Genomic DNA, 27789 nt, shown 5'->3' on the forward strand with positions numbered 1-27789 from the left:
AGGATTTTCCTCCTCTTTCAACAAAAAGAGAAGGGTCTTTCCGCCACGTACAGAAAGAAGGGGAAACGCGTGAAACATCCAAAGGACAAAGAGAATCTTCAACCTTGGTCATATGCAGTCTTATTAAAATGCTAACGCTTCCTTCTCCTAAGTCAAATTTAGAAAGATCGTGAATTTGGGATAAATATGATGGACCTCTGAAAGAAACACGGGAATTTGCTCCAAGAGCCTGCATCTTCCCATCTTTTTTAGCAGATGTGGCACTAGAAAGAGCCACCCTCATCAAGCACTACCCAGGGCATATGGTCCAAAGACCTTCCTGGGGAGAGATGCCAGCACTAACTTAAGGTCCTAGGGCTGCTGATGGGGCGAAGGCAGGAGCAGCCCTCTGCTCTGGGGTGTGTCAGAAGCTGAAAGAAGGGACCCGAAGTCTTTAATTTGCGAAAGCCGTCAGAATTAAGGGGAAGAAGAGGAGAAAGGTTTTCCAAAGGTAGAGAAACAAGGCTCAACTACGTTCAGAAAGGTGCAAGTAAAAGGAGGAGGCTTGCAGCAGGTTCTGAGAATTTCCAGGTCAAATCAGCGATGGGGAAAACGGAGACTGTGCAGAAGCATCCCACCCGCTCGCTCCAGGCGTGGTGGACCGGAGCAGGCGGCAGCGGTGCCGGTGCCGCCGGGACCTCGCAGCCCCCCGGCACCTCCAGCACACGTCGCTCGGTGTCGCACGCTCCCCGTCCTGCGGCCGTACGCTACAGCCTCCCCACGTAAAAGTCCCTTAATTACAGGTTTACATGGCAAAACCCAACTAAACCCAAATGAATCAGCTGTGCTAATTTGAATCTGAGGCATTAGAATATGCAAAGTTTACTGCTATTTATACAGAGAGCAGATACAGTCATGAGTTCTACAATGAGCTAAATGAATGCCACTTACCTTTTCACCTCCTTTCAAACATACCCAAGACACCCGTGAAACACCCCACGCCCCCACTACTTGAATTTCCGCTAATGAAAAAAACTCAGCTTGCGTGAACATTCTGCATGTTTATTTTTCATATACACGTTTTAGAAACAGATGAATTCATCTATGAGTCACGTAGATTCTTACCCCTTTCATTTTAAAAAAGATTTTTTCCCCAACACCAAAAAATAAATTAAAATTCGTGATCAAATTTTCTAACGTTAGTATCTGAAACTTTAAATGCATTTCTCTGCACTCTAAACAGCAGGAATATATTCAATATATTCACTCAGATACTTCACTGGACCTAACAGATATGTACCAATGTGTTTGCAAAATCTGCAGCTGTTACTTGAGAAAATGCCTTTCTGAGTGCTCCTAAGGCTCGTAAGCTCAAAATTTCCAACATTTTGGAACTTTCATTACTATGTTTGCTAATTGCTGCTATTGCTTTTTATAGTGACCCGACACGTCTCCATTTGAGCCGCATTAACTGAGGACTACCGAGGGAATCTCGTTTCTACCACGACAAAATCAGAGGCTACCCGGGACGGGGGTACCCGTGCCCCCACCGCACCCGCCGGTTCAAACACCGTATGCAAACCAGCCCCCCCCTCTCTGCAGCGGGGAGGCACTGCTGACGGGGGGGCTGCGGCTCCCGCGCTGCCCTGGGTGAATTCTAATCAGTTTTTCCTGATGGCTGTGGTTACACAGCAGCAGATTGAAGCAATTATTGTACAAATAATGCTTTTTTTTTTTTTTAATTTTACCTGATTTCCTCCCATGCCGTGGCAGTTGAAAATGCCCACTTTTTCGTTTTCCTTGCGGCCCATGTTGTCTAAACACTGGTTGGTTTCAACGTTCCTGATCTGAAGAAAGAAAGAGAAGAAACGTTTCTTGAAAAAAATGCCTGGAAATGTCATATTTGTGCAGGAAAAATTATGTCACTGTAGGAGAAAGTACATTATCTGTGCATTCAACTACATGAACGTATTTAACTTGCAATTTGTAAATATGTCACACTCCCAAAAGAAAATGAAAATAATTACAGAGAAGATAATGAGATTTTAAATTACATATTAAGCTTAAGTATGAAGAGCATTCAAGGAAAATCTCATTCAATGCCCTGCGTTGTTTTGTTTAACAAATACAATATGCTTTTACTTCTAAACAATGCAAAACCACTGGCTTGCCCACGATATGCACTTTTATTTTCTTCCAGCAGGGCTGACTCCACTCCAAGAGAGAAAAACTGAGTATGAACAGCATCTGACTCTTTCAGAGCAGAGGCTGCTGGACGGCTTTGTGACTAAATACATGCTTCTTTAAAGTTTTTAAATAAAACCTTCTCCTCAGAATCCATCCATCCTCAGAGAAGAACAAACACAGTTAGTGAACATCTCTGCTTAAACAAACCATTTCCCCATAATTTGTGGGAAGAAGGCAGCTTTAGGAGCACGTCGTGGTGAGTTCCTTCCAGCGGTGCTCAGCTCGTGCAATTGCAACAAAAGACCATCAGAGCAAGAAGCAATAAGGAGCAGCAGGGTAAGTACCAGAGCATCGCTCTCCAAAACATATTTTTGGAATACACATTTACCCAGGAAAACGGCTGAGTACAAAAGCAATCTACTTCAGCTTTGTACGAGAGGAGAAGCGGGGGACACCACAGTCCCCCCCGAAGCTCTCCCGCGTCGCAGTCTCCAGGACGGTGTGTGCATTCAGCCTGTACAAACCCCAGCATGTGCACACAATATCTTTTTTCTTAACCCTCCTCACGTATCTGCCAGCACAGTTGTACAAACACAGCTCCCCCTGCGCCTCCTCGCTCTCAACAGCACGGGCTGATTTTCTTACCAACGTGTGCAAAGCAAAAATGTCTCCAGGTTCCTCACCCCTTGGGCAAAACTGTTGTGAAAACCTGTATTTTGAAACACTTCCCTGGCACTTAGTACAACTCTCAGTCACCTGCAGCTCCCCGTGCCACCGTCAGAGGCCCCGGGGCACGGCGGGCAATGGGAAACCAGCACCACCAGACCGGGCTTAACGCAGCCAGGCAAGAGAAGCGAGGCAGTGCAATCTGATTAACGACGCTGCGTGGCTCAGCAAAGCTGACGTGGTCGCTTCTTAATCTGCTCTAACGTCATTAATCACACAGGAAGAAACGGCAGCACCTTGTGCTGGTGAGTAATCTCTCAGAGGCTCACGCCCCTAATTGCTGAATCCTCCAGGAGCTGCCGCAGCCAGGAGAAAGGCTGCCCTGGGGGTTCAGACCTCGGGTGCCAGCCGATAACCGGCCGCCGGTTTCCACCACTTTCCAGCTGCTTTTAAAGCAAATGGCCCTTCTTGAGAGCCCGGTGAAAGTCAATGGCTTTAGGTGGCTACGGCAGCACGCGGCTTTCTGGCGTAACCCAGGGCCAGCCGGAGCATCGCCGGCCGCAGGAACGCTGCAGCTGCAGGGGACGAGCCAGCTCATGGAGAACCCCTCCTCCCCGCCAGCACGTGCCACCCTGCAGACCACCACAGCCACGGCAGCCCCACAGCTGTATCCTCATGATTAGCTCAAATGATAATCCAAGCTCAAATGGTAATCCCAGCCTTTTTTCTCAAATCACCTTTTTGTAGAAATAGAGTTTCAAGTATCTCCACGAGAAAGGTAATTTTTTTTTGCAATCCCTTGATTCATTAAAACAGAGGACTAAAATGAAAAGTGCCTTGAAAACTCACCTACTATTATTATGTCTTGGGTTTATAAAATAATTCTTGTCTCGCATTTATTTTGTGTTCACTTTCAATGTTACACAATTAAAATGTAAAAAAGAATATTCAGTATTCCCCACATTTTGCACATTCAATGCCTACTCTGAGGCACATTTTCATCCATCTAGGAAATTCAAATCTAATACAGTCACTGTACGTAAGTTATGTTCTCACTGAATGGAAAATTTAGTTGCAAATAAAGGCTTGGCAATCTTCAGGATCTGCCTATTAAGTGTACAATGAATAAACTTCCTCCACTACTTACGAACTTCAGTTCCATACAACTCCACATTTTTGAAATTTCATGTAAAAATTGCGCACTTGATTTATAAAAGCAACAGACGTATATAAATTAGTTGTTCAATAGCCAAATAAAATCCAAATTAAAATGCAATACAATACTGATTATTATTTCCAACCTATTGGGCAGTGCATGTGAACCACGCATGAACATTGTCCGACTTCAAGTCACGCCTGCGCTATATTGCAGGAGGTCATCAGTAAATTAAGGATGATTATCCCAAATCTGCCAAAACTATTCACTCTTTTTATCACTGTTTATACTACAAAAGAACAAAATACGCAGTCGCGCAATATAATTTGAGGCCCAATGTCGAACGCTCGTTACATTTAGATTGCACTGTACTAGCGAACGATTTTCTCAGGTTTATTACCAAACCCGATTCTTGGCAGCCAGCCAACCCGCGGCTCCCACCCGCGGGCTGCTGAGCGTCATCCTCTCCCTGACGTGAGCGGAGGAGAAGCGGGGTCACCTCCCGAGCGGGCCACCCCAACGCACCGCCCGGCTCGCAGAGCCGCTGGGCACATCACGGACCATTTGTGGAGTAACGATCCCAGCCGCACCGACAAGTCCCACGGTTTGTCTTACCTGGGGCTAAACGCCCGCTGAAAGAGAGGAAAATGACTGAGAAATACACTTCTGATGTTTTGGAAATTGTCCATTACTGCTGATGATGGCGCCTGAGCTGTAGGTCTAAAAATCCACTTTACTGCTCAACTAGCAGTCAGCAGCTGTAATAGTCAAGTATGAGTTTTAATTCATAGATCCTGCCTGAACTGCTGTTTCCATAGAAACTGAGGCCGTGTGGGTAAAAATAAGGTGTTTTAATAACTATTTTATTACCTTCTCATACTTCTATTTTCCAGTCTGACAATATTGTAGAAAACCTTATTATTTGACACTTGTTAGACGAGTTCTTTCCTTGCTGTAAAACCATGTTTCACTTTATTTTGTCATAGTTAAACTGGAAACCCTACTGTGGCTTTTATTTTTCACTACAATTGCAAGTTTCAATAGTAAATTATTTTCCTGGATGTAAAAAAGCCATTTGCTTGTTTGATTGCTATTCTATCTGTAGCTATCTTTAAATCAAACCATTCAAAAGTCAGCGTAGGTACAACTCAATAGAATATTTTTAACAGTGAATTATCTGAATTTGAAAGAGATTGCGGTTCTTGGCGGTACTGGAATCATCAGATTATTAGGAATGTCTGTGATACTCAGCTCCAGGCAGCCTTGCTGGAAAACACAGCCATAATGAACAAACACATTTCTTCAAAAGAAAAGAGCAATAAAGCTTTTCCTACTCTACATGCAAGGGGTAAGTGATGGTGGAAAGTTTCCTTCAACTACTGCATGTTATGTAATAATTTCAAAACATCAGTCACAAACCTCACTTTTCCAATATGCTACTCAATTTAAGAGATGAATTTTTAATGGTGAACATACACATTCAGAACAGCAAGGCCCCCTTATGAAAGATTTAGAGAAAATATAACCTGCTCAAAACAAAAGCTAAATAAGATACAGAGAAGGCACGCAAGCACTTTATTCCTTTCTCCAAAACCACTTCATCTTCTTAGCGATGCCTCCGTTTGCACAATGTACTTATGGTTTTAATTTCACCAAAGGAAACGGTTCGTACCTCACCAAGTGAGTAATAGCGCCGTGGAATCTGGGAGTCGGGATAGATGTTTTCCAAGTACCATGAGAAGGGTTTACACTTCAGATTTTCTCTTAGTGCTTTTCTGACGGATACGTCGCCATAATCCACCTTAACAACACCTGGAATTGTTAAAAGAATAGATGATCAAAGCACAGTTTCTGTAAAGCTGCAAAGCATAAATCACAGATCCGTCTCCAGTTGTCATGATTTCCTTTTTATCAATATCCATTTCCTGGAATTATGGTACAGCAATATGTGAACACGTGTGCAGCTGCTACACCGTAGGTCTTTACAAGCATTAAATAATTAATTTAGCAAATTGAAATGCTTGGAAAGTTACATTTTTTCTTTTCAGATAATTTATCAACCTGGAAAGGCAGGACCACTGAACTCCTTGACTTCTTCATCTTCCAAAATACTAAAGAAAGGAAAACTGTATCCGTTCACTTTTTTACAAACCATTTTTTCCAAAGCATCTTGCTGGTGTTTTCCAGCAGTCTGTTCTGAGAGAAATAACTCGGAGGAGGCATGGCTATGTTACTGATGGAATCTAGATCACCCCTTGGGTGATTCCACCAGAAGGCACGCGTTCTGCATCCTGAGAAACCCCATTGCTCCTAAAGGGAGAAGATGTCACATCATGTCACAGTTAAATTGTCACCATGTCCGGCGGCGCCGTTCCTACCGCAAGCCTATACATCAGAGACCTGAGCAGCAGCATCCTGCTGTGCGTGGGCCACAGGTCAGAAACACAGGTCACAAAGAGAAAAAAAATAGAATAATAATGAAAGAGAGGGGAAATCAGTTAGAAACTCCCCCCGCACAGTGTATTCTTATTTAAATCAAAAGAATATACGGTGCTTTCAAGACTTATGATAGCTAGTCAAGGAATTTATTTATCTGTTGACAATAGAAGTATGCACCCAGGGAAGAAGAAATGCGAGCGGGAGGACACAGACGCGGCTGCTCGTCCCAGCCCCAGAGACCGAAGAGAGGTGAGCGCCGCCTGCGTCGCACACGAACGCGCCTCACGACCCGACGCATCAGCACCAAGTCCGAGACAGAGGAGATTTAAAAATCAACATCGTAAGTGCATGAATAAGGAACCTGCAAGTTTTGAAAGTATTCTTGAAGCCTTTGAGATGCAGCATTCACTCTCCAACCAGTCCGTGCAATACGGGGTAAGTTGCTCGCCCCGCGCCCGCTCCGCCGGGGGCGGCGGCGGTTTCACCGCGGACACACGGCAGCAGAGGCGGGCGCTGCTGAGGTCCCACCAGAGCACACGCCGCTCGCGGGACGCAGGGAGCAAGCTCAGCACTGTGCCTTCCCCGAGCTCCTTGGAAAGAAATCCATCACGCTGAGAAGAAACGCCAGACATACGATTTTAGTGCCACAGAAAGTGGCACAGTCCTATATTCAACTTCTTAACTTTCTATATGAAGAAAGTATAACAGGAAAATACCATTTCCGTTTTCCACCCTCTTATCAAGCCGCCTTTTGCAGGTGTGCCTATGACTTTCAGAGTTTAAAACAATATCGAACCAGTAACCTGCAACATCCTTTTCAACACCAATAGGAAGGGGACAGCTCAGGAAGGAACCGTGCATCACAGGAAGAACCATAAAGGCCAGTCTTAAGGTGCTCGGCCAACTGGAGTTATTAAGGAAGGTAACCAAAAAACAAAAAGCACGTCAAATATTCTCTGCAGCCTAATTTAATCTAATTTTAGACGAGAGCTATCGTCCAAAGAAACAGTGGTAGGCAAAGCATTAGTAACTGCCAGCACTCAGCTGAAATAGTTTGAAAGACACTCCCAGACTTATCTCTCAAATCCATACTGCATTTCCACCGTCTTCTGCTTTCCATTACTTATGGGATCTTACTCTGAAATTATCATAGAGGTGAAGCTCCAAGGATATCAGCTTATTCTGCTAGGACATCATGCCCTAAAGCACAAGATGATAGCAATTTTTAAAGAAATTCAGTACACAACAAGAGTAAAGCTATTCATTACTATTAACAAAAATTTAAGTTATTTTGGATAACCACTCTTACCCATATTTCCAAATCTTTACCGGTTACATCTTTGACAGATTATGTTTATGTATCATTATGTCATTGTAGGACGTGATGTAATTCTAGATAATTAACTAAATACAGGACACCCTACAAATTATTGCTACAGGCTAAAATCAAGGCAGGTGCTCCTGGGAAGCACTTTAGCCTGATCACAGCGGCTGGGGGCCACTGATGCTTCACCAGCTCCGGATCAGCAAAAACTCCTCAGAAACCGAATGTGCCCGATTGGTGCCGAGAAATTAAGCGGCATTTACTTTACTCAGGAAAGTATGAAATTTTAAACTTCAGTAAACAGAAGTATTCAAATAAAATCTTCAACCGTTACCCATGGAGAGAATTTAAATCATAACAACTTAGTGGATGGCAGAAAAGTGAAGACAAATGAAATCCAGGTTAAATCCAGGAAAAAGCTGAGCTCACGGTGCGGGGAACACAAGAGCTGTAAAGGACAGATGCGACGGACAGGAGGCTTTGTCCGCTCTGCAACTCTCAGAACACCTTCTGGGCTACAGTACGTTCAATAAGGTATTCGGGGAAGTTTTACAAAATTCTCAAAGCACTCAAAGATTTTTAATTTTTTTTCCCAAGAAACAGAGGTAATTTATCAGCTGTTCTGCAATCAAGGAGATTGATCACAGAGTTTCATTTGACTCTGTTTAGGGGGAGAAAAGCATCAAAAAGTCAGTATTACAGTTGCTATTTAATATTTTACTTTTTCAAATGGCAATTTTTCTCCAAGTACAACTCATGCAGTCACTGTTTAATTTAACTGACACTACCTAAAACACCTTGACGCCTACCCCCTGTGCTTCCATTAAGTAGCATCTCACGGCTGTTTCGTTGCTTTGTGTCTACCTATATTCACCACAAAAGGGCCCAACGACACCAACACCAACGAGTACGACCTCTGGACCTGGTCGGGCATGAACAGGATTGCGACGTGAGTTTTGCTGCAGAGTATTTGTCATTTGTATGTACCAACGGTGGAAGAACAAGAACACTTGCCCGACTTTGAAAGCTAACTGTGCAATGTGTGCCACGCAGACTGAGCTGAAAACATCTTTGCTAAAAAAAACATCTTTATTAAAAAAAAAAAAATTATATTTTCCAGGCAAGCTTTTATGGGGAAGGGGGAGTGAGGTCTGTGATTGCTGCCTCATCTGGAGGAAGAGACATGCACTACTGCTATTATCTCTGCTACTCAATCCTTATCCATAATTAAGCTAATCTTCCTCATGGGAAGGCACCGGAGGTGCTAGGAGAAAAGCAATATCTGTGTTTTGTAGTGCTTGGTGCTGTGGGGATCTGATGAAGCTGAACATGAGGAAAAAGGATATTAACACCGTTATAGTCCGAGACCACAAACAACACAGCCTCCCCCCACCGCACGCACACACTCTGAAATTCGAGTTACAAACCAAATCAGAAACACTGCCTCTCAATGAAAATACCCTGTGGATTCACCGAACACCTTGTTTCTATTTTGCTTTACAATTCTTATAGGGATTTCTATTTCCACATTTGGTTCAGCCCTGCAATTACTGGAATAGAAAAAGCAATAAACCTTTTTCCACTCAATCTGCCTCAACTTCATACTTGAGTTTTCTGTAATTAAGCGAACTACAGCAAAATAAATTCTAGTTTTACATTTTAATAAAACTTAGCCATAGAGACGGGGAGCCTTTGGTGCATTTGGCATGCTCGCCTCACTGTGTAGGTTTACCTTACGGCTCTTCAGGTCTTGGGATCCACAAGAGATGCAGAGACAGTGTCACGGTGGTGACCCGCGTCTCCAAGGCACTGGCATCAATCCCCCCTGCAATTCAAGCTGTCTCTTCCCTTTCTCTCCATAGGGTCCTAATACACGTCGATAATACCCCCTGCTACAACCCTGACAGGTTCTCCCTTCCCAAAGCCCCTCTGTTATACATATTCCTCATCCTGCACGACTGGGCTGGCTCATTTCAGCAGCATTCATGCGCATTGCACGTAGCGATGCTAGCACATACACCCTGCTTTATCTTCAAGCAAGGACCTCATCTGTATGGATGTCCGGTAAACCTTTATATTCCCTTCTGCACAATTTAAAACCAAGCTGTTATGAATCAATACCTATTTATTGTCACTACTTGAAAAATAATCGATGGGACTCAGAGGAAATACAAAAATAATTAATGACTAATAAGTCTGCTTACACCTAAATAAGAAAATGTAAGCAAAACGTCCTGGGTGCAAAAAAGAAATGAAACATCACAAGAAGCTACAGAAAGTGCAGCGTGCCAAAGAATGGATTGAAAATATCTCAGGAAAGAAGCAGATTGTTTTAATAGAGCAGCAGATGTGTTTCAAGTAGAACAAATTAAATGGTTGCAGCATTGCATTACGCCTGCGCTTTTTCTAATGGGCATGTCCTGCAAATTGGCATACAAGGACATAGTTTCAGAACTGGCTAAATGTACCATTTCTGCAGAACTAGACATTAATTCATGATGATAAAAAAGATGAAAAAAAATTTCATCCGGAATGAAACAGAAGTTGCAGAACTGAGAATAGTTTTCTTTATGTAAGAATAACACTTTGAGAACTTAATCCAAATTAGGCTTTTGCTATCTTTTGCTGCCTTGAAAAGCCTAAGAGAAAACTGTTGTTTCATTGAACCGATATTCTAGCGTATTCAAAGGGAGAGCAGTGTGACCAGAGAGGCCAGTGTACGCACATCCCTCTGTAGTTCAGCTTTGAAAACCTGCATCGCGTTGCACAGTAGCCAGCTCGTTATCCGAGGTGCCCCCTTTAAATGAGAAAGCTAAGAACCAAGTCAGGGGCCACCGGGAACCTCCAGAGATGGAGATGGTTTAGTCTGATTTTTGCTTTTCTTACTACCAAAGGAGGATTCAAAACTGTATTATGTTTCACAGGATTGAAGATGGCAAAGTGCTAAATTAAAAATGAGTTTGCAACACCCGGATGCCTGGTATGGCACACGTTACAGAGAAGAAGTGAGAACGCTTGCTAATAATTTTGGAAAAATACTAGTTGCTGTATTAATATGATTCAACCGGTGCCTGGGAGGATGCTTCCCTCCCGCACGCTCTGCTGCCTTTTCCTTCCAGGAGACAGAGGGTGACTGCTTGGGAAACTCGTGCAATGGTAACCAGGGGCTTACAGTCCGCATCGCCTCTTGGCCGACACGAGGAGCCATCCATCCCTCCCGGGACAACGGCCGAGGTTTAGCAGGTTTCAGGCAGGCTTAGCAGTGCTTCATGAGCTCCTTACAATACAACCCAGAAAAGAATACACATACTGCTGTACGCTTCTAAAATCCAGGGACTTTCATGTTGTATCTGTATCAAAATCAAACATATTAATTGTTAACACATGCGTTTTCTAATTAGCCAAAACATTAATTCCTCGACATGTCTTATTTATATTGCCAAGAAATATGCGTAACTCATTAAAAAGTAAAACAAACAAAAAATGTGCTAGCTCAGAAAAAAAACCCACCACCCACGCCTCCCCCTCTTCCTGAGAACTTCTTATATCAATTAATGAGTGATTTAAGATAAATATAGGTAGTGGTTTCATCATATAAAATATGGTATGGAATGAGGATTCTGAGCTTTTCATGGGAAAACGTCAGCTATCTACGCTTGGAGAAAGTATGCTTACAATTTCTAACATAAAAAATCTTATTACTCCAGAAAATTAGTCAATATTATCAATATTTCTGCAAATAAAGCATTGCATGATAGTGTGTTGCACTTTTAAAGCTTATTCTGTAGCAACAGATTAAGGCTTGAAATGTTGTTTTACCCTATGAACATACCTGTCATGTATGATACTTATACACATACTTTAGAGAGAAAGACAGAGCCTAATGAACTCTTACATTGCCAATTTTGTCCAGAGACTAAAGAAAAAATATCAATTTTACTGAAATAGATATCAATGGGAACATTATTACAGATAAAATTAACCCTGCATTAAGATGTTTCTGCAGTCCATATCTCAGGAAAGCTTTTAAGAGAAGGCAGATTTGAAAAGAAACCTCTGACTTTAGCTTTTAACACCCAGCACTAAAGAGTAAAAATTAAGTAGTAAAATTACTGAGGTACTAGAAGAATTTTGACAGCGAAAACGTTTTTCCTGTGAAAAACCATAAAACCCTGCTACATTACAGCTATTCTTTGGCATAATAGATATGGAAATTAAGTGTTCCTGGGAAAGTCTTTTTTGCTAACATGTAAGAGTAATAGGAGTGAAACCTGTGCTACTGGGACTATAGCAAAGCTAGAGCTGATTTAATTTATAAGAGTGTGTATGTAAAGAAATGTATTTTTGTAGCTGGAAAAATTACTAAACACCTTCATAAAAGACGACTTCATTCATGCTGTTTTCAAATTTAAACATTTGTTTTCTATTGCCATTCATTGTATTAAGACTAGACAAGTGGGTCAGCCATCAATCTCTGTTTTGTAGGCATCTCAGATGAGTCTCGTTTGGAACGTCCATGCAACCCTACCAAACAGGATTGTTTCCAGCTCAGGGTGATAATTTTAGAGATCAAATACAAAACCAGCCTCCCTCCCCAATGTATTCAAATATATGTTTTGTATTACCTGGTATTTCAATATTGGGCACGGTACGCAGCATCCATAAGTGTATTATTTTTCCCATTCCGTTTGTATTACATGTAAATTAATAAAGGTTTTCTTTCTACTCTTCCCTATCAGCTGAAAAGCTCCATTAAGTCATTAGGGATTTGCAATATGCCCCACAAGGGATACCTTTAGGAAAAAATAACGTAAGGCAGCCCTGTCTGTCTGGCAACGATCTGGCAATGATCTGCCAAACCACTCTTTACGCTCCATTTTATTACAAATTAAATAAAATGCTCTTTGCAAATATCAGTGTTCTAAATGACACAAAAGATAAAACACGAATTTGATCTGTCTTGATTCGTGTATGTTAACTACACGAGAGCACTTCTGTGTTTGTTGATCTACAAATGTCATCTTTCTCCTTTAAAAAAAACGAGGATACACACAGAAGAGGGATCACATCTATTCAGAAAGGTTTTAAGCTTCCTTTTAACTGCAGCTTTAGGTTAGGGCAGTATTAACAAGTCAAAACCTCTGGAACAACTACAAGACAGGAAAATCCAAATTCTCCCACCTCCTCTCATAAGCACCTTTGAATTAAATCGAGCTAGATGACCCCAAAACCTAAGTCAAACAACATTAATTCTCAAGGCAGTTGCTGGTTTTAATAACGCAGTATTCAGCTAAACACTGAAGTGTTGCAAGTCCTGCCCCTTCTTCCTACAGACGCTCCGCGTGGGAAAGCATCCACGGGGCTTCACCGGCTTCTGCCACGAAACCACTGCGGGAAAGAGGTACCTGCGATGGAAAGCAGGGGTGAGCTCTTTTTTAAACCAGAGTTTAATAATGCCAGCCAAGTATTCTGTAAGGAAAGCCAAGCCCCGGCAGAGCAGAGCTGCGGGAGCCTCCGGGGCTGCGGCTCCTTCTTGAGGGGCCCAGGCCACGTCGCCAATGGGCACCACGAGGACCCCCTGGCACTTCAGAATGGTCCAAGCACATCTTTGGGACTCAGGATCACCATTGAGGTGCTCTCTGAACCCCTTAATTTCCACTGTTAATATACATGAAACCAATTTCTGTAGCTCCACCGGATCATATTCAAATCCAAATCATTCCTTAAATTTTATTTTGCATAAATCATCTTAGCTAAGTGTTAGCACGGCAATGAAACGCCGACACTCCTCTGGACACATCTGCAAAGGGGAAGGACTGCGGCTGGCAGACCGACAGCTCTTTGAAAGAAAAGGGCATAACACAACCCTCCCGCACAGCTTTCCCGAGATCAGCACCCCGAACCGCTGGCTGTAACCGTAATTTTTATTACTTAGAATTGCAACAACAAATTCCAGTAGAGTAATACCAACCAGAAATGGGATCAGGGCAAATACTTTACAATAAATCATTTGTTCAACTATTCAGTTTTGTTCCTTTTCAGCATTAGTCACTCAGTATTTTTGGTGACTCTCGACCATTAAGTGGTATTTGAAGAGCATTATTCATTTTTAGATTGTTGCCTTTGATTAATTACATGGGCCGGGTGAACCTGACCAGCCAACCAAAGACTCCGGCTGAACACCAGCATTGTAAATGCTCTTATTTTCCAAAAACCCATTCAGGACACACTTCAGAGCTTTTGCTTCTACAAGCAACGCTGTCAGCAAACTCACTTATGGAAGTTGCTTGGGGGGAGCGGGGCTGGGGCAGCCGGGGCCAGCACGACCTGCCTGGGCTCCCCGCCAGCCCCTCTCCTGCCACCGCCGCGGCATCCCCCCGCACAGCCCAGGCACGCAGCCTCAGAAATAACCCCGGGTTTGGCACAGCTCTCATTTCAGACACCTCCTCACCCACCTGGGCGAAAAACGGATCTGTGTATGCATAGGCACATGTAATTTTTACTTGAAAAGTTAAGAAACAGTGAATAACACTATGAAGATTAGTATCCTGCAGCACAATTGCTTTTATTCGATATTTTTTGTGGGTTTTGTTTTTTTTTTTTTTTCAATCAGAGAAGCGCAATAAGGAAGGACTATCAATATGATTCCGGTTTCAATACTGGTGTCTTAAATGTAAGCAGAAAAGCAACAGAAGAAGAGGGGTTTTTTTTGATTCAGGAAGCAATAGCTCAGCTACCCCTTGCACTGCTGCTCTTCCTAGAGGTATCACAGTAAGGCAAGCACGAGCAGCCTCTTACGCATACGGAGTCAAAGGACATTTTTGGCACTTCAGAGTGCCAACATGAATACACTCACATTGGTCTGGGGCAGAACTAATGCTAGCCCACAAACCGTGACTCACTTACCATGAGGAATTTCACCCCTCATTCATGGCGTGTTCAGCCCTATAGCTGAATTTGGCTGAGCAAGGAACCTAGACTGGCTCTTTGGCAACTATGATGCTGAAAAACTTGTATTGAATTTTGTATTTGCTTTCTTTTTCTTTTTTTCCCCCCTCTTTTTCTTTTTTCCTCTTTTTTCCTCTTTTTCTTTTTCCTCTTTTTCTTTCTTCCATTTTAAAAGCACACAGGTTTCCCACCCGTGGCAGACTATGGGAGGACCAGCCCAATGCAGCAATGCAGTGCTTTGCTCCCGTGGAAAATCCTCCTCACTCTGGGCAAGTGCTTTTACAGCTGGATCACTGCAGAGCTCAGCTACCATGCAGGTGCACACGGGTGGCCACGCGTGTTTCACTGCAGGATCGTAACGCCGCAGGTTAAATGAACTTATTTTGGAATTAGTGCACTTGCAGCTCTGGCAGTCCCCTAGCACTAAAATGCTAAATAGGTAAGGGAAGAGTGAAAATGTTTATCAAGAGCACTAACTTCCTAAATTGATACAGTCATTATCAACCTAATTATATAATTACACTTGAAAGGAGGATTGCACATCATCTGCTGAGTAAATCTAAGTAAAACACAAGCACTTATCTCGTAATCCCAATTTAAAACTATAAAGTACTATATTTAAATTCTCAATAATGCTTTAAATAAAGTGCTCAAAAATAACATAACTTTGCATTTTAGCCTTACTTTAATAGACTAGGTAGGACATGCGAATTGAATACTAACTGATTATTAAGAAGATAAAGTGGTTTAGCAGTGCACTAAGTGTACAGAGAAACCAAACTATTATGTGCATTATCTTTTTCAGCTGAGTGTGCAAATGCAGGCCTATTCTGAGCATGTAATTATTTCCATTCAATGATTAGATACAGTATTTTAATGCATAAATTGACATAACTGCCTACATTTAGGAATATACAGGCTGAGTGGAATGAGATATGCTGGAAGAACTTGAGAAAGAAGTTAATAAGGCTGCTAGGAATAGTGTGCTGGGCGGCTGGAACAGGCTGAGAAGGTACATGCGTGCAAATCCATCTGGGTATACACATATGTGCTTACACGTGTTGGAAACAATAGAATACGGTGCGTTTTTGCAGATGAGAGAGAAAGGTGTTGGTATAACAGCAAAGAACTACCTGGAGGGTAATCCTGCACTGTTGATTTCCATCAATCACGCTGAGAATTTAATGGCTAATAGTGAAAATAACAGAAAGCTGACTGCTAAATATACTAACAGAGATTAGTTATTATTAAGCTATTAGGTTTTTTAATTAGAGATGCCAATAAAAGACCGATATGGAGGGAAGGAGAGAGGACTGCTGAAAACAGATGAATACGCAGCACTTGGCTTCGCAGCTTGGTGCTGCATTGGGCACATTTTGCCTCAGCGGGATGAGGTCGGCCATCCTGCTTTTTGGGTACTTTGCATTCAGGAAAGAGTCAGGAAAGAACACTTTTTGCAGTCAGAAAATAGCGAAGATTTGTACTGATTTAGGAGGAAAGTCTCCTCTGTCAGCTCAATTACCTGTCACCATTTTACCCTTAGAAATGAGACAGGCTTCAGAGCACTGCTGACGGCAGTTGTAACACGGGCAGCACGCAGCAGCTCCTCTGTTTTTCAGAACAAACTCATATATTTCTTTTCTCTTCTAAGAAAAGGACTTCCTTTAATCCCATTTCAAGTGTATCCAGCATTTCTGAGATTTTTTGAGCGTCTCCTGAATTATTTGGCTCTTACAGTTTCAGGCTGTAATCATGCTGCAGACTCTTAGCTAGGCTCCTGCCAAGTAAAATTCAAAACTCCTTGTCAAATGCAATATTTATACTAAAAAGGTAGGTGTTCCTCACTACAATTATATTTTGTGATCTTACTCTCAGTTTTCAAACCCATCCCAGCCCCAGCAAATGGAGCTTTCACAACCCTGGGGCCCCGCTGCAGGCAGGGAGCAAAGCCACTCTTCGCTCCAAAACACCCAGTGACAGTACAACTGCGCTGTTTCCTCACGCACCAATGCCAAAGGACACAAACAGAGTATTTTTGCTACAAGAATTGTTCCTCCAACCTCTCACCATGTGACAAATTAAGCCTTTTTTTCAATTCAAAATATTTTGCACAGAATTTAATCTATATGGTTTTCCTTTTTTTTTTTTTTTTAAAAAAATCTAGGTTGGATATATTAAAAATTCTGGTTCCTAACTCATCTGAGTGCGTGGCATGAACAAAGAGGCAACACATAGGATGGCCAAATTCAAGGGTAGCAGAAATAAAAGATGTTATTCTTATCCACACACAGTTTCTACAAAGATAAGGGAAGGCAGCAATTTTAAATATGTCTAAGACCAGAAAAAATTTCAGATGGGCTCTTCTTTTCCAACCTTGGTGATTCTATGATTCAATGGAGTTATATTTTTACAAGAAGACAGCCTCAAGAAAGCAATTCCTAACTTGATTGATCACGACTTTTTCCTCAAAATATAATTACTAGGTGTGCACCCTAATTATGCCAAGAGATATATTTAACACACGCCACTGTGAACAACCACTGGTTCCTCTTTCTCTTAGGACATCATCTAAGGAATCAAATTAATCAGGTCCCAGAGGAGAACTGGGAAGATGAGTGTGCGCCGATAGATAATAGCTTCAGAGACCTAATTAATAAAATGCAACTTGCTTTGTTCTCTAACAGAATTATCTAGAGATCTGTATTTTTCAGATTAATAAACTAAGAGAAATGCGTGCCAGACAAAAGGATAAAAAAGCAGTTTAATAATATTGGGAACAATTTCTGGCATTTAGAAATGACCTATTTAAAAAAATCTACTATTTCTTTTGTGTTTCTATTTTTTAGTTAAAATACTATTGTTAACTTTATTTTCTAAAACCCTTAAGTACCTTCCTCCTCCATTTGCTTCTTAATGCTGAGGAACATCATCATCACAGTTTAATTGTCAATTAATACAGCATATTCATAAATAACTTCAAAAAAGATCAGAAAATATAAAGGACACCTACAGTGAAATCCTTTCCAGTGACTGAAATAGAACAGACATTAAGTTTTGAATTAAACAAATCTTGTTCTGCAAACTGTTACTGACCTAATTTCACCCTTCAACACAATTTTGTCCATAGCTTCTCTATTTGAACTTTGTATCAAAATCTTGGGCAAACATGCAAATGCGTAACTGTGTAAAGAAGAGAGAGCACATTTAGCAGCAGTAAATTTCTGCTGAATTGTGCTCATTTCAGAAGTGAATAGCAATTTTGTTCGTAGAAAGATAAGTAATAACAACAAATAAAAAAAGCGCATTTGCATTTCACCCTAAGTTCTCTAACAAACAGTGTCATTAAAAATTGTCGCGACAAAAGTAATTTTATCCTGCATTGGCTCCACAGTTGTACCTATAACTAACAACTGCAAGCAAACGAGCTAGAAATTAATAACTTGCACCTCTGCCCACAGAGCTGAGGTTAAGAAGAGCTGAAGCTGAGCCATCAAGACCAACCATGCCTCTTGTGTGTGCCCTTCTGCACGCTGAAAGCTCTCCGGGGTCGTTTGCCAGCGCTGGGCTGACGTGTTTGAAGGTGGATGCCTGTCCCACAGGGATGCTCATCAGCAAGGACCACACCAAAGCACAGCGGAGACGAGAGAGTGAACCCATCGGGTGGGATGGGGAGGACAGCACTGGTAGCGGGGAGGGAACCCACCCCCGGGACAGCTTGCACAGCACAATTCAGCAGACGGGACGATCTCCCCACCCAGCTCGGAGGGCTGATGAGAAGGGGAGATGTGGTAATTTATGGCTTTACGAGGGTCTCCAAGTGGTTGTGCCAGGGCTCTGCAAGGGAGGCCCCGGCACACTGTGCTATAATCCACCACGAACGCACAGAGCAATGTAAATGGGTTGAAAGCATGGTTGCCTTCCTCCCCTCCCCAGGTAGCAGAATTCACATGTATTTAAATGCTGGCCCTTTTACTTCGTCTAATTGAGGTTTTATTTTTATCACCAGTAGCCAAAGGCACGCTCAAACCCAGATACCCTGGGGGTGCAGAGGGAATGTCCCCCGTACAGTCCTGCACATAGAGCTGATACCACAGGCTGGTTTTGATTTCTGTCTTACTATTTCCCCATCTTTTCAGACGGACACTGCATTTTTAGAGCCACCTTGGCGTCATACTGGTATAAAAGAAAGGGCAAAAGGACCCCAGCCCTGTGCCAACCCTGGGGAAATTTTGACAGGGAAATTGGTAGAGAAACGTCCTTCCCAGGTGGAAGGAGGAAAAGGATGCCTCCGCTAACGGCTTTTCCTTCCCGAAGGAATCGCTGTGGAAAGCGGTATTTGCAATGCATGGTATCCCACTGGATGTCAGACTGCTGAAAAATGGTGCGTTAAAGATAGCTTTGCATTTATATCTGTGCTTAGGAGCCCAAATTAAAATGGCCTACGGCAAGAATTGGTCTTTCCAATGGGAGAAGGGATGTCTTCTCACCTCAGAAACCAGCTGATGAAAGCAGGCTAGAAAGCCTAATATTGGATATCCAAGTTAAAAAATGTTGCTGACAAAATCCGCCCCTGCTGCTTGCTGAAACCTAGGAAATTGTAAAGGTAGCCACAAAACTGACTATCCAAAGCGATTTCAGAAGCTCCTCTCTAATGCAACAGGAAATAATCTGTTATTCCTTACCAGGATACAAGTGCTAATGAGGAAACTTCAAAATGCTCCTCATCTGACCTCTTACACAGCGGGTGCTCTTCCAGACAGAGCTTCACAATGGCCTCTGCCATCAAAAGCACCTGCATGTTTCCAAACGTCCAAATTGGGCATTTTCTACCCAGCTGAACCGCAGGATACTGGCCAGTTCAGAAGATGACATGCCACTATTCACCACCCCTCCAAACCCAGAGAGCATCCACCCATCCATCCATCCATCCAGCACCTTGACAGAAGACGGCCACACCAAATAACGCCCTGCGACAGCAGCACCGTACGGATAGCTCCAGGCTGGAACCAGCAGCAGAAAGGATTAAGGTCCCGATTTTCATCATCCAACACACTCCTCATTACCCACTTTCAAAACTAAATCTCATATTTAAAATACTTAGATGTGCAGAGGTATGACTGCATCGCGCGATTTACACGGCATTCTGCAATGCGTGCGCTCCGACAGATGGAAATAGGTATTTCTTACTGCCACCGTCATGAGTTTTATTTTCTTCTAATTGGGTGGTTCCAAATTAATCTATTGCATTGGAGGTCTGACACATCAAATCGGCGAAGGAGCAGAGCAGGGAAAGTCCGTAGTGAGGGGACTGCAGATGTGCTGGAGAAATAGTCAAGGTGGTCAAAGGTAGGCTTAAATCGGATATATTTTCCCATGGCCTTTTTCTTTTAATTTCTACATCCAGACTTAACCTTTTGCTCAGCACTAAATTCCTCACTCCCACAACTCAGAATATCTCAGCAGAAATTCTGTGGAAGCAAAGAATAATAAAAAGCAAGACCTATTGGAGGAGTCCTGCTGAACCAAACGGACCCTTGCTTAGAAGATCCCAAAACAAAAAGAAAAGCAATGGAAGAGAGGGAAAAAAAAAGTTTTGATCCAGGATTTCGAGTGTTGCATTTAGGAATTTGAAAATTAAAACATGACCAATTTGGAAGTGTTTTTTAACTGAACGATTAACACATTTAGAAAACTACACAGCAGCAATTTCATCTGGCGTTCTTTTTGAAACTGGAATTTGTAAATTGTTCTACCATGTATATCACTATTCTAGTTGCCTTTAAATGCATTTTGCTAGTATCTCATTTAAAATGTATCGTATTTTAAATAGCCCTTAGTATGATATTTTTAGAGCTTGAGCTCACCTAAATGCTTTAAAGCAACTAACTCCTAATCAGCCTAGAAAAACTTGCTGTCAAGGCAGAATATAAAAGTACAGAGAGTGCGATGTATTCACCACATATGCTACGTGTTAGTATTTGCATGCCTCATACTCATAAGAAAAGGTACACTTTCAGGGTAAATTATTAGAAATGCATTTAGTTCAACAAAAACGCAATGGGAACTTGGTATTATGAGACTGCACAAAAAAAGAACTTAATAAGGGAGAACTGAATTAAAGAATGGCTAATCCCATGTGATATATTTATGGCTTGAACTTGACTGCCTCTTAGATGGGTTTTGAATTCATTTTTACATCATATTAGACATTCATTTGTCAGCATTGTATTTATTTTTTCCAATTTTTTCCCTTCCTCTTGCAGGAGAACGGAAACCAGTTACGTTAGAAACAGCCAAATCTTCTTCACGCGTCCTATACCTTCAGCTTTAATTGGGTAGATAAAATCACCAATTACAAAGGGACACAATCCTGCCTATCTCCCCCAAAGTTCAGTCTCCATATTTAAGAGGATCCTGTCAGGGTGGTTGTTTTTCACTCACGGTATGTGTATCTTCTGCATTTTGTTAAATCCAGTACAAGTGAAATCCAGAGCGCACTTCCACCCGCCGCGGGACGTGATGTCCGTCTCGTCAGCACTACGAGCGATGAGAGAGACCCGAAGCTTCAACAGTGGACCTGTTCCTCCAGACTAAGGCAGCAGCTCATCCTCGTGGTGAGGAACTCTGCCTCCGAGCGGGAGGCTGAGCCCTGCGAACGCTTCCCAAAAACACTCGGTGCCAACCCAAACCTCTGATTGATGGGGATCATCAGTCTGTGCACGTTTCTTTTAAGATTTGTTTCATGCTTGCATCTTTTGGTTATATACACATTTATATACATCTCTATTTAGTGTATATATAAGGTATAGATATATCTTTCTCACACCACTAACAGGGCACTTAAGATGTGCATAGACTTTTTTTTTATGGTGCTTTAAATTTTTTGACTTGATAAGGTTTTCCCAGGACAGGCTCAGAATATTCTATGAGCGTATACTGTGTGATGCGATAACCCACGCAGAAACCTAGAGTTTTCCAACTTCACAGCTTGTGATCACGTGTTGGCACCTGATGATTGACTGAGACGTCCTGAACCCCTGGAAAAATCAAAGCGCCAAAACAGCTTGTGGCAACAAGCAGGTCTGCAGCCGGAATGAGCTGAAGTATAATAACAGTAAATTGTGCTGGAGATGAAACGCAAAACTCATACGGATAATAATACAGTCCGGGGTTTACTTCTTGGTGGTAGTGAAAATTTAAACTGATTCTTTTGCTACAGAATTTAAATTGGAAGAAATTTTAAAGATGGAAGAATGGGAAGATCATCCCAGAGCACACAATAAAATAGTAACAATAGCTTACATAGTCTATGGCTACTCTCTACCACAGATATTTTAAGTAATAATTTATAAATACTATGAAAAATAACTGGCTTTCATAGGTGAGACATTGTATACTCTGGCTTTTGAACTGAAGCAATTTAGTTTTTATTAACTGTATTATTTTGAGGTATCAGTAAAACTGTTTGGAGTAAAAAAAAAAAACAAACCACCCAGAATGGTTTTCCATTTTATATACAAATCTTTAAAAGAAAAATAACATTATAAAGTATATTAACCTTATTTTTACATTTATTTCAGCCGAATCGAGTTAAATAAAACTACTGGTTCTGATTTATAGAAAGAAAAGGCTTAGCTCAAAATGCCTTAAAATGCTTTAAGAGGTTGGCTGTGACCAAAGGACTACTTGAAATACAGGTGCAAAACAGTCTTTACTGTCTCTCTTTAGTGAGCCAGCACTGAAGGTACACACTCTTTTTTTCCTGATCATGGCCACTCGTTAAAGTTTTTGATTCTTGTGTTTGTTCAGAAAAAAAAAAGTTTTGCTTAAAACTCTACGTTTGATAAAAATTGAATTGTCTCCAAGTCTAATTTTTCAAATGAACAGGTAAATTTTAAATGATGAAAGTAAGAACATGAAAACTGCCATACAAGAGACTTGAGGGTAGTTATTACATTATTTTAAAGACCAAGATTTATTTAAGAGTTAGTTGCATGAAGGAAACTGATGCTTAAAAAAAGAGGAAAAAAAGTCAAACTAAAATGCGATGGCACTTCACGGGCACACGTTGACTGTCGACACAAACCAAAGCGATGGCTCTGCCCAGCCCGGGTTGCCCGTGGGTAGGCAGCTCTTACCGAGCCGACCAGGACACCTCCTTTTCAGAGGGAGACCTCGGAGAGCGACACGGAGACTAACGAAAACCCCATGTCCCACTCCATCTTTAATGTATGTATTCCATTAAGCTCACTCATATGGAGGTCATAATTATCTTAAGATAAAAACATCCCCAGCTTTAATGTAACAACGTTAGGTTATTTCATCAAAATATCTACCCACAATATAACCCTTAACACCTGTTGCGAGATCAAATAGGAATACATCTTTTATCTCATATAATTGTGTGTGATATATGTGATTACACCGTACATAATTTGTACGTGCTATGTGCACTATACTGAAATATAAACGAAAATCACCAATACAAAGGAAGAGAAATCCGTATGTTTAAAAGAGAGTGTTTTTTCTGGCAGGGTGAGACAGAAGGATGTGGTGAAGATGCTTCACAGCACCGAGTCCTGTGCTCCGAAGGGCTCCTGCCCTTCCAGCCAGTGACCCAGAGCACCTCTGCTCTCCCTCCCGCTGACGCCTTCTGAAGGGACCTTCAGGGATCGTAAAGATAACCTGGCCAAATTCTGCATTTCTTAGACTAAATGGGTCAAAGAGCTTTCCTACTTGCTTCAAAACTAACATTGTAAGAATAACGTTCTGAAAAAATACCTTGTTATCTTCGGGAGAGGAGGAGCCTTAACTAATATTTTTACCTTGGGGACAGAATATAGAAGGTTTTGACACATGGAAAGGACATTCCCTTGAACTTTGAAAGCACTTCTGCTGTTACGTCTCAACTTTTCGTACATATACATGCATACATGTCTACACTTACCTGTATGTGCCTTACATTTACATTTTCCTTTTTTCAGACAGCTTTACACATTATAATATGATCAGAAAATAATGTCTTACCTGGGGATATTATATAGAAGAAGTCTTTAAACTCATCCATCCAGACCTCTGCCAGTCTCCTGTTGTTCTTGTTGATGACGTGTCCCGTGCCACCAGGGAAGGTGTAGGGCGTTGCCTTTCGGAAAACGTGGCCAACGTGCGAGCAGGTGACAATCTCAAGGGAGCCGCCGCACTGCCAAATCTGGAACCAAAATATGCAGAAAACGCTGACTAAAACAAATGCAAAACATGCCAAGTTTATAGCAGGAGGGACTCTGACAGACAGGTCAGCAGCTACCTCCCGATTTATTTCCCCAGGTCACAGTTCAACAGGGAATTTCAAGCAAAAGTTTAAGGGAAAGAGCAGGAGCACAACTCTCGATAGCAATGGAAGTGCACAGACTTGAACTGCAAGGTGACAGCTTGGGCGCGTGGTTCACTTGGGTCTGTGTCCTTACAACATAAACATGCGCAAACCACCATCTTAGAAAGAGGTCATCCTATAACGGACTAAGTGTGGGGTATGGATGTCATCTGTGTATTTGAATTTTCCAGGATTTCATAATACTTAAACAGAAAAGAACTTTTACTTTTTTTATACAGATATAAAAAAAAATATATGTATATATTTTTCAAAGCAGAATCACATTCATGACCTATCCAAGCAAAGGCAGAGCAGATCTTGGTTAACATCACAGACAGCAATAGAAAGCAGCAAGCACAGGTTCTCTGAACATCACAGAACCACAAAAGTAAAACACAAATGCAGAACGTATGTTCTCTGCTTCTTATGCTGGTGAGTACCATGATCGACTCAAAAAAAAGAAGTTATAGACAAAGAAGAGAATTTGATGAACTTCTCCTAGATGCAAACCCTTCCACTACCGGAGCCAAAATCTATACTCTGAGTAAGCTCAATGCCTTTGATACGATCAGACAAGTATAAACAATCATATAATCCCAGACTTCAATACCCTGTTGTTAAACGAAATAACATATTTTTCTGTCGGATCACTAGAGTCTTGGTACGATATACATCAGTTCGTGTATTAACTGCTGTTCTGCAATCTCCCATCTTCCTAGGCTCTGAAAAGAACTGAAGAAGGAACTAAAGCAGGCTGAAGGTCCAGGTTTGCAGAACCGGAGACATAACATGCCTACAGGGTTACAAAGCTTTGCTGTTCTGCCAGACAATATCGATCCCTTGGGATTCACACTTCACTAAGGGTCACTGACATTTTTGGCATCACAAAGGTATCGCCAACTGCCCGGACCCTTATTTAGGCTCGTCCCACCCTTTGCTTTAGTCTCCTCCTAAACAGACAGCAGGACTAAAATTTACAATACCTCCTGGTAATAAAACTCAGCGTTTAAGAACCACTGGGTGTTTTAAACAGGAACGCTGGTATAGTCTTGCAATTAGAGCTCCTCGACACAGACATAACAGTTACCATAGTAACTTAATGCAGATTTTATTTAATTAGGGCTAAATCCTTTTATATAATTTCATTAGTATGCTAAGTGATGTACTCTGTTGGGATAAGCAATGACAACATCAAAATATTCTTCTGTTTAACATCTTGTGTTTTGCAGCTCAGTGACAACTAGTCAGTTCAGGTGAGCCTTCACGCTGACGGACGCCACGGAACACGCCACTGCACCGAGGAGGGAGCAGCATTAAAGCAGAAATAAAGCAACCTGGGAGTAACTCACCGGGCAGGACAGGAATGAGCACCTGCAGTTTTAGGTGCACTTCAACCCGCGGTCTCTGCCTAAGGACCAGCATCGCCCCCAGGCTGCTCCTGCTCTTCCCGGCAGGAAATTCCTCCCACGCCACTGTTTTTTAAAATGTGTGTTCCTGTACATTTCTTAAAGCGCGTTTTTGGCTGTCCTTGGTACAATCTGCTATCTATTACAGTTGTCACAGGAATGCAGATGAACCTGCACCCTGTTCAGAAGAAAACGACTTTTATCTTTTCAATATTATTTTAAAAAAACAACCAACCAACCCTCCTGAATACCCCCTGGTAAAATGACTACTTTCCAAAAGTTCACATCATGGTAAGGACTGTGGGATCCCAGAGAGCTGTTCACCATACAGACAGGATACACCATGGTAACATATCTGATCACCTTTATCGCAACTCCGGTGAATACCGGGATGTCCCTCATACTTCGCTATACAGGGCTCTGCGCAGACACCACCTCAGGCAGGCATTCAGCACTGCCAGCAGCTTTTTACTGATGCTGGAGACTGCTCCACGTAATACTCCAAAAAATTTTTGAGAGAAACAGCCATTAAAATTTATTGCAGTCTTTTACATTTTAATATTCATTACATTTTTTAATCCAGCAAAATTTCCAGGGATAGAATTTACTTGATCCTAGAGCTTGGGAATCAGATATTTCCAAGGAATTGTATCTTTCCTCCAACACGCCTAGATTTTTTTTAAACGTGGCAACAATTTTATGAATTATTGCCTTACTACAGTCTTTCTAGTCATCTTAGTTACCTCTTCCCAGAAAAAGAACAACCAGCAGAGCCGGTGCCTCACCCCAGGCTGCTGCATCGAGACTTTCTGCCCGCCAAAGCCCGCCCTCGGCAAAGCTCCGCAGACCCTCGGCCGCTTGCTCGGGGGGAGAGCAGGCGGAACCCCCGCCCTTGGGTCAGCACCATCCCACTTCACTGACCTCCCGCCCATCGCCACAGGCAACGAGGGCCCTGACGGCGACTAAAAGCACCGAGCGACTAAAGACAGACTGCAAATATTCTGGTACAAGATTGATGTATCTCATTTAAAAAAAATTTAACTCTAATTTTCACACTGAATTATTCATAAACCAGTTATTGTCACATCGTAACTTTTAAGGTTGAAGGTGTCTTCCTTTCCTTCTCCTCTGAAGTTCAACCCTTCTCCTTCCACCTGAATGAATTCCCCAAGATCAGACATTCTTCCAACCATGGTACTTCAATCATACTTCAAGTCCCTCTCTGCATCTTCCAACCCTGCACGTTCCATGAGTTTATTCCCCACCTTGTGTGAAAAGTTACTTAGTGAAAAAAAACAACATCCAGCTGCAACTTTACAGTTCAGAAACTCCAACAGTGACCCGTCCCCAGCCTGACGTCTCGTCCTTCGGCACTACCATCCTCCCACCCCCCAGTTCATATCCGTCTCCATCTTCTCCTGACTCAGGAGATCATTTCCAGAGTGCCCCTCACCGAAATGTTTTGGTGAAGAACAGATCCAGCAGATCTGCCACATTTCCCTGGAAAATGAGCTGCCAAACCCAGCATGTTATAATTTAGCTTCTAATAAACCCATGCGAGACCAACCCATTTTCTAGTTAGCTTTCTGTTTACAAATACTAATTCCTTCAAAGTTTGTGGTAAAACATTGCCATGGAATTAAAACTAAGGCTTGTGTTTGCCCACATAATTTATCCCTTTTCAAATACAGGCATTAATTATTCAGAACTACCTTTGATTTCACAGACATTTTAAAACCATTCCTATTATTGCATAAAATGATCGCACTGAACTCCGTCTGATCTCTGTGCAGCCCGCTGTCAGGATTTTTTCTCTTCCATCGTTTTTGAACGCTGAGTCAACGCCAGTTCCCGCAAATCTCAGCACACGTCAATCAGAAATATTGAAGGCTAATAATAATTTGTAGGCAAATAAAAATAAAACAACTGTGAGGCTTTACTCCTAATCTTAGGACGAGTAGAAAAAATGCTCCTGTAGCTCCGCCGATGTGTTATATATTCGGGTGGCTAGAGTACGTATTATCTACCTGTATCTAAAAGCGAAACATCACACGTGCCACCGTGTCCTTTACGGGTGAATCTCTCCAGGCAACTTAGAGCAAATCCCACCACTTGCCTCCCCGTTCTGCCGGCGCGTTCTGTCCCTCGGCACGGCGAGGCTGCGATTGCTCTGTGCTGGCGGCGCTGCTGAAGCCGGCATCACCGGGTGGGAGGCTGTCATCACAGCTCCGGCGGTTTCCATGGACACCTACACCCGACGGGGATGGAGCCGGGTGAGCCGGGCACTGGGGGGGCACACGGCCCAACGCCCAGA

At 42.2% G+C, this 27789-nt stretch overlaps 1 protein-coding gene across 1 annotated transcript in view; it reads right to left on the reverse strand.

Moving 5' to 3' along the window:
• Positions 1-1514: 1514 nt before the first annotated feature.
• GALNT13 (polypeptide N-acetylgalactosaminyltransferase 13) overlaps positions 1515-27789 on the reverse strand; it is a 110385-nt gene continuing 84110 nt past the window's right edge. Inside the window, exons 7-9 of the mRNA XM_075152626.1 lie at positions 23727-23907; positions 5661-5800; positions 1515-1826 (exon numbers count right to left, since the gene is read on the reverse strand). Of these exons, the coding sequence (XP_075008727.1) occupies positions 1641-1826; positions 5661-5800; positions 23727-23907 (507 nt within the window). The 3' untranslated portion in view covers positions 1515-1640. The remainder of the gene's footprint in view (positions 1827-5660; positions 5801-23726; positions 23908-27789) is intronic.

The sequence above is a fragment of the Calonectris borealis genome, chromosome 6, assembly GCF_964195595.1.
Source record: "Calonectris borealis chromosome 6, bCalBor7.hap1.2, whole genome shotgun sequence".
In the NCBI taxonomy this organism is placed as follows: Eukaryota; Metazoa; Chordata; class Aves; order Procellariiformes; family Procellariidae; genus Calonectris; species Calonectris borealis.